The 8,099-nt window shown below is 43.0% G+C and overlaps 1 protein-coding gene across 1 annotated transcript; it reads left to right on the top strand.

The window, feature by feature from the left end:
- Positions 1 to 6,916: 6,916 nt before the first annotated feature.
- Positions 6,917 to 7,909, top strand: LOC101519708 (olfactory receptor 7E24-like). The gene has a single exon (XM_004593402.3). It carries the CDS (start codon positions 6,917 to 6,919, stop codon positions 7,907 to 7,909), a length of 993 nt encoding a protein of 330 aa, XP_004593459.3.
- The last annotated feature ends 190 nt before the right edge of the window (positions 7,910 to 8,099 follow it).

Below are 8,099 nucleotides of genomic sequence, written 5' to 3'. Positions count from 1 at the left end.
TGGCATCTGTGAAATAAAACAATCTAAGAAGGCTGGTTTTATGTTAAAATCTTTGCTTAGTGGAGTGCTAAGCCTGTGATTGGGAAGGGAAACAAAAGGAGATGCAGTGTAAAAATTAAATTAAAAAGAAGGGTGATAGTGGATGTGGAACGTGGACATAGCACAGGTCAGTGGGAATCAACACTATGCCTGTAAATGTATTTTCTAAGTATGTTTTCTTTATGTAAACAAGCTGTTAGAAGGGAAATATGAAGGAGGAGGGAGAGGAGAAATCTGCTATTGCGTTGTGGTAATATTTTACAACTGTGTGTCCATTCTCAAGCTCATGGAATTTGGGAGGCCAAGACCTCCTGTGTGTCTTCTCAACAGTCCCAGAGTGAGAGCCCCAGGTCTCATTGATCACAGAGCATGCACACAGATGGGCCTTCCTTTCCAAGGGAGGTTCTTGCTATGGACAACCATCCCAGTGAGTTTTGTTGGACCCTGAGGCTGAAGGAGGGTGAGTGGAAGCATTAGAGGTCAGCAGGATAGTGGAGATAAATTGTTTCATGTGGAAACCAACAGGTGGTGGAGAGAATTCATTCCTTTCACTCTGGTTCATGCAGAGCAAGTCAGGATATTTACAACACACTTTATAATAGGAACAGCTGAACGATTTTATGTGCATGAAGTCTTTCATATATCAAGGCAAATGCATATCATGATGTTTTCTTTTATTACACTTTCTACAAACTTTTAAAATAATCACATACTACTACTATCGCATGGATGTCAACTATAAGATAAACACTTACGTAAACAGTTTGTTAAGAGACACAATTTACAAGTGGAAATCTATTCAAGTTATTAACAAGCCATATGCTGCTCAGAAATCAACTTCTAATGCAAACAAGTGCTTTGAAAACAAAACAAACAGAAAATGGCTGTGTGTTGAGTCTGGAAATTTGAGAGAAATTCAAAATGGTATTGTGTTCTTGGGATAGAACATCTAATTCTCTTTCGATTTCATGATTAACCCAATGCATTCACACACACACACACACACACACGTCCCAGATTGAGTTGAAACTGAAATCCAAAGTTTGAGTTTTAAGCCAAGATGCTGCACTTGCAAGTCAGCAGCAAAGGAGCCTAGGTGAGATGCCTTGTGTCTAGGTCCCAGGGACAATGGCTTTCCACATTCCCTCTTCCAACACTATCAGCCAGTCCTCAGAGACTGGGACACTCTGTACCTACTGGCTAATGAGGAGCTCTGGGCACTGAGCCACCAGCGTCTTCCAAGTGTAAATAATGAGCCAGCACCTTCAGACGTTAACTTTACAAGTGGAAATCCGGCAGCTTCTTTCTATGATAAACACCCCTGTGAGCACCTGCAGGAGGAGGACATGTTGTGAGTCTGTCTCTTCTTCAGTTCAGAGTCAAAGATGGGAGGCATTACTGCCTGAAGGGAAGAAGAGGAGCAGCAGAGCCCTCTCAGGGTTACGCCTCACGTGCTTCCTGGTAAGCTCTCAGGGAGACAGCAAATGGGTTTGGATGGATCTGTGGAATGTCAGGTGTATTGCTTTGTCATCAACAGGAAGAAAAATCACAGTTGTAAGGACAAAGGGGAGGGATTGCTTTAGCTCATGAAGTTGTACCGACTTGGTTCTCATCAGTGTCTCAAAGATCTCATTCTGAGATTTTTTTTTTCTTTCCTTCCCACTGGCATTTTTTTTAATATTCATTTATTCATTAATTACATTGTATTACATGACACAATTTCATAGGTACTGGGATTCCCCCCCTTCACCCCAAACCCTTCCCCCATGGTGAATTCCTTCACCTTGATGCATAACCACAGCTCAAGTTCCGTTGAGATTCCCTAATTAAAAGCTCACACCATACAGAGTCCAGCATCCCGCTTGTCCAGTTCAAGTTCAACGGCCTCTTAGGGAGGCCCTCTCAGGTTTGAAGGCAGAGCCAGCAGAACGTCACCTCAATCAATTAGAAGCTCCAACATATCTTCAGCAACAGTCCGGGTATGATGAGGTTGGTGCAGAGTCCACTGATTGACATAGTCCATCTTAGAGTTTCCCCTTGTCCAGTTTTCCGCTGGAAGCATATAGCTGAGGTGATTGATTGATCTACTCCATTTTCCATCTTTTCTTGGTTAATGCTTTGATTCCTCCATTTTGTTCAGGGGAATCCCCTAAGAAACTTTGAGGCATTCCCAGTCCAGGCTCCTACATGTACTACTAGTAAGCACAGTGCCAGCCACAGTCCATCACTCCAATCAGCTGGTGGTTTTAACCCCTGGGTTGGTTCTATTCTGAGCCCCGACCTCCATTGGAACCAATGAGTATCGCAGCTCTCCCCGGCTCTGCCCATCACACTCTCGTCCCTCACCTAAACCAGTGGGAGGTGTGCTGGTCGGGTGTTGCATTCCCTACTGGCACAGGCCATTTCACCTTGGCATTTTGTGTTTTGTACTGTTTTTTGTTTTTTTTTTTTGTTTTTGTTTTTGTTTTTGTTTTTTTTTTTTCGCAAGCAAACCCTGCCAGACCCCACACAGTTTCAGCGCTTGGGCTTGCCAGTGGATGACGTGAACTGACTCGGCCTGGTCTGCCCCAACCTGAGCCAAGTGTACCCACTGGCATTTTCTTAATGACGGTAGCAACTGAGGCTGTATAAATTTCATTCGAATTCTAAAACATAACCGTGAGAATTATGATGAGGCTTTGAGTAATCAGTTTGTGAATTATACTGCCTTATCCTACCATTAATGCTTCAGGGCACAGAAAACATATTCTTTTACTTTGTGTAGAGGAGAAGAGCTCAGCACTTTTGGGTAACTTTCTTGTATCAGGTGGTCAGTTTGAAGGTGAAGCCACTTCTGAAGCAGGTAGTGGGTCCCAGACCCTATTGTAGCATGGCCACCCTACCCTTCTTGTGTCCCAGGGAAACTTTTCAGGAATCTTTCCTTTGGGAAGAGACCTGTTGCTCATTGTGCCCTCTCCTCTGGTTTGCTGGTAGACCACAGTGGGCGGCAGCCAGTGAATCATGACCAAGTTCAAAGCTAACATCACAGAAAGGGCAATCACAGGGTCATACAGGGACAGCCTTCTCTTGACCCTCTATAGGATTTCACTTCAGCCTTCAACTCCTTGCACACCTCCTGAAATCGCTCCACTTCATGTGAAAAAGTAACACGAATTTGAGGTGTTAGATTCCAATTCTACTGCAGAAAATGCAGGGAGATTAACAAAGGAGCTCAGAGGTACCTGATGTGACCTGTTGGAACTCTGTTAGAAATGTTCTGATGATTGGGCCAAGCAGAGATCACTAATACAGCAGCCCCAGGGACAACGTCTTTTGGAAGTAGGTCTACTCAACTGACCACTTTTATTCTGTGGAGTGGGTTCTCAGGATCTGTGACAGTGGGCACTGCCAGCTAGCAAAACTGATGCCTCAGTGGCCACACTGCTTTGAGTAATGAATGACCTTGTCAAGAAAGATTGCTCTTTGTAACAGATAACTCAAAGATGCAGAAAATATGCTCTAGCTATTGTGATTAGGAGTATAAAATTCATCTTCATAACATTAATTGAAATATAACCTGGTTAACACTATGCATTCCTATGTATGTACTGGTGCATCTTACTCCGGCCACTGTCTGAGAGAACTTCAAATGTTCACAGACAACAGGAGCAGTTGTTAGGTAATTCTGGTATAAATGTTTTTTTAAATCTACATTCAAACTTTTATAATATTTCCTTTCCACATATAGTTATACTGAAAATAGTTACACCAAGAATGATTTTTGTATTAAATGAAATACACTTTCATCATTCCCAAAGCACTTTTAAGCCAGAGCATGTCCTCACAAATGTGTACTCTGTGTGTTGGGGAAGAGTGACTGTCTCTCACTCCTGCATGTGTGCTTACACAAAGGAGGCATCCAGCAACTATGTCCATACGGAACCAAATGGTTCATGCCTCACGGTAACTGGCCCTAGCCACTGTGGCTTCCACACATTTGCTGCTGTCTTGCCAGTAGCTTAATCCCTTCCAGGAATTTGATGGAATCAGAGATGCATGGGAATATTGGAAGAACATGGGCTGGTGACGCTGAGCAGGACATGAAGCTCCGGTAACTTCACTGATTGGAGTCTACAGCCTAACTCTTCTTGAGGAGTACTGAAAAACGAAGGCAGAGATATTCAGGTGTGCAATAAAAGAAACGAAAGAGGCAGATGTTCTACCTGAGTGAGACATGTCATAAAATTGGGCATCATTGCAGCTTCCAGTCTGCTTTGACCATGGCTTTCATGACAAACTTGCTCTGTCTGTGACAAAATCTATATTTAAAAAATAATAAAAACCACAAGATGTGTGAGTTACAGCTTCTCCCTGATTCTAAGCCTGTGACAGACACGAGATGCTCTGTGTATTTCCAGAAGATGATGACATTACAGAGATGTGGCAAGATTGGCATGCATGTGCGTATCCTAGGTGAATGATCCATGAGTAGCATGCTGATCTCCTTATACCTTTCTCACCACACTGGTTCCGCCATTTGGCAAAATGAAGTCAATATTCCCCTCTCAAGTGAGTTCTCATGAAACGACTGCTACCAAACATTCCACTGCGAGATAATGATTGTTTATCTTAAATGATAGAGAAAGCAGTGATCACTTTTTCCTAGGACAGCAAATACAGCTGGTGTATAGCAAGACGGCATTTTGCAACTAAAAACAATTTCATGAATGATCTTAGAGAAATTTTCATATGTGAGACATGGAGAGGGGAACAGAAATTATGAAGACGTGGTCATAGTGATAGACAAGGCAAATGATGCCCTCCCATTCAGTGATGGGACAGATCAACTGTTTAAATGAGGCTCCAGTGCCTGAGAGAAAGAATGAAAACCAAATGTCAGTGCATACTCCGGCATTTAGCAGTAGTATGTGCAGCACACTTCTTAAAAGGACTATGAACACATTTTTTGTAGCTTGTAAGGAAAACTTTCAGTGCTCTGACATCAGTGCTGACATAAGGGGTGTGTGTCGTGCTGCTATGGATTAGAGCTGAACTTGGGAGATTGCATCCTATGTCACAGTGCCTGTGGCTGCTTGATTATCCCACCCCTGATCCATTCCTATTCTTGTGCACCTTGGCATACACCAGATGTTATTACAAGACATGAGTTCCTGCCATCACATGGGAGACTTGGCTGCAGGCTGATGTTTCTGGCTTCAGATTTCACCTTGACATGATTAGATATTATGGGCATTTGAGAGAGTGAACCAGTAGATAGAAAATGGCTATTTCTTTCTACCTTTGTAAGAATAATGGACAAGTGGGCCCGGCGGTGTGGCCTAGTGGCTAAAGTCCTAGCCTTGAACGCGCCGGGATCCCATATGGGCACCAGTTCTAATCCCGGCAGCTCCACTTCCCATCCAGCTCCCTGCTTGTGTCCTGGGAAAGCAGTTGAGGACGGCCCAATGCTTTGGGACTCTGCACCCGCGTGGGAGACCTGGAAGAGGTTCCTGGTTCCTGGCATCGGATCGGCGCGTATCGGCCCGTTGCGGCTCACTTGGGGAGTGAATCATCGGACGGAAGAACTTCCTCTCTGTCTCTCCTCCTCTCTCTGTATATCTGACTTTGTAATAAAAATAAATCTTTAAAGAACAAAAAAAGAATAATGGACAAGTGATGAAAATAATATAAGATTTACAGGAACTACCTATAATAGCCCCTAAGGTCCATAATTATTGTTCTCCTACAGATGAAGAAATTGCTTGAGTGTGTTTTATGTTATTTGATTTGACGGGCTCTAAAGCTAAGATATTATATGCAAAATGACTTATTTTTAAATCTTATGTAAATTTTTCAGTAAAGGGATTTTTTTTCATTCTATAGGTATACTTTAAGACAATCCCACATCCTTCTACATTCACAGGATTAATTTGCCACTAATCATAATATTCAACATGGGAAATGCAAGATGATGGCAAGACCTCTTATCAATGAGCATATAAAGAAAGGCTAAAAAAGGAATCCTCGTGTTCCAAGGTGACCCTTTCATTCCTACACATTCTGTGTGCTCTAGATTAGCTGCCACATGGCAGGGAAAACCTATGTGGGTTAGCATGCCTTTTGCTTTCAAGTGGTGGCTAGTGACCGCCTCCTGCCAGGGCTGAGTGTGAGAGGCAGTGAGGATGGTTGCAAACATGCTACCCATATTGGAGACTGGGGTTAAGCTCCTGCTCCCAGCCTCTGTGCTGGGCGTGACAGGGACACTGTAAGCATTTGGTGGAGTCTTCTAGAGGCTAACTCTCAAAAAAAGAACATGGAGGGACTTCGAATAAAAAGATGACACAATGCTGAAAAAAGTAACATATTCCTATCAAGAACAATCAAGTTTTATGCTTCGATAATGCAATCCTAGCTTTTTAAAGCGTATGTATAAATATTCTATGTCAAGATGATCATTATCAATGATTTTTTTCACTATATATGATGCTGTCCTGCAGATGGAAAGGGCACTTCCTATTGCTGTTAACATCCTTGGGTGCATTTCGCTTTGATCAATGGCATGCTAAACCTAACATTCTTATCTTTTAATATTTTTCAGCCAAGTGTTCTAAAACAGGGGCACATAGAATATCAACAGGAGGAGGTGAATATCACAGAAATCAGTTCTGAGGGGTTGCATGTGACTGAGTTTGTGGATGTTGAGCTGGAAATGAGAAGTTGTATGGTCAACAAATATGGAAAAGAGGTGGGTGTCTTGAAAACCTGGGGAAAAAGCATCTCAAAAATTCATGAAATTCAATAGTAATATTGAGTCCAAATCTTTTCCTTTAATTCTATTTATTCTACCAAATTTTAGAGTTGCCCATGTGTTCTATAATTGAAACACAGAACTGAGAAAATGTACAATTCCCATGAGCCTAATTATCCTAAGACTAACACTATTTTCTATTACACACAGTTCCCAGGTTATGCTAAAAGCCAAAATCTCACAAGTGTCTCAGAATTCCACCTCATGGGCTTCTCCGAGGAACCAGAGCTGCAGCCACTCCTCTTAGGGCTGTTCCTCTCCATGTACCTGGTCACAGTGCTCGGGAACCTGCTCATCATCCTGGTTGTCACCTCAGACTCCCACCTGCACACCCCCATGTACTTCTTTCTCTGCAACCTGTCCTTGGCTGATGTGGGTGTCATCTCCACTACGGTTCCCAAGATGATTGTGGGCAACCTCACCCACAGCACAGACATATCCTATGCTGGCTGCCTCACTCAGATGTCTTCGTTTCTCCTCTTTGCTTGTATGGATGATTTTCTTCTGACAGTGATGGCCTATGACCGATATGTTGCCATCTGTCATCCCCTGCATTACCAGGTCATCATGAATTCCCACCGCTGTGGCATCCTACTTTTGCTGTCATTTGTGGCCGGCCTTTCTGAATCCCAGCTCCACAATTTGATCGTCTTACAAAGCTCCTGCTTCAAGGGAGTGGAAATTGCTAATTTCTTCTGTGACCCATCTCAGCTTCTCAACCTTACTTGCTCTGACACCTTCAGCAGTGACATAGTCACTTATATTGTTAGTATCATATATGGTTTCCTCCCTATGTCAGGCATCCTCTTCTCATACTATAAAATTGCATCCTCCATTCTGAGAATCCCATCTCCAGGTGGCAGGTACAAAACATTCTCCACCTGTGGCTCTCACCTGACAGTGGTTTGCTTGTTTTATGGGGCAGGTCTTGGTGTGTATCTCAGTTCTGCTTTCTCACTTTCTGCTGGAAAGGATGCCTTGGCCTCAGTGGTGTACACTGTGGTCACCCCCATGCTCAATCCCTTTATCTACAGCCTCAGGAACAAGGAAATCCAGAGAGCTATGCGCATGCTCTTCAAATGAATCAATTCATCCAGGCCCTTTTGCCACACATTTGGACTTGGTAGGGACAAGCAGCAGACCTAAACATTAGTTCTTCATAAATTAACCTCCTTAAACTCTTGATATGTGATGCCCTTGCTTTCCCCATATTTGTGTCTGAAGATTGCTTCTTTTGGTATGTTTTAACGTAGAGTATTACAGTTTTTTGTTA

Source organism: Ochotona princeps, chromosome 27 (genome assembly GCF_030435755.1).
Source record: "Ochotona princeps isolate mOchPri1 chromosome 27, mOchPri1.hap1, whole genome shotgun sequence".
NCBI lineage: Eukaryota > Metazoa > Chordata > Mammalia > Lagomorpha > Ochotonidae > Ochotona > Ochotona princeps.
Note: the sequence above shows the minus strand (reverse complement) of the source record. Positions and strands in the feature narration are given on the sequence as shown.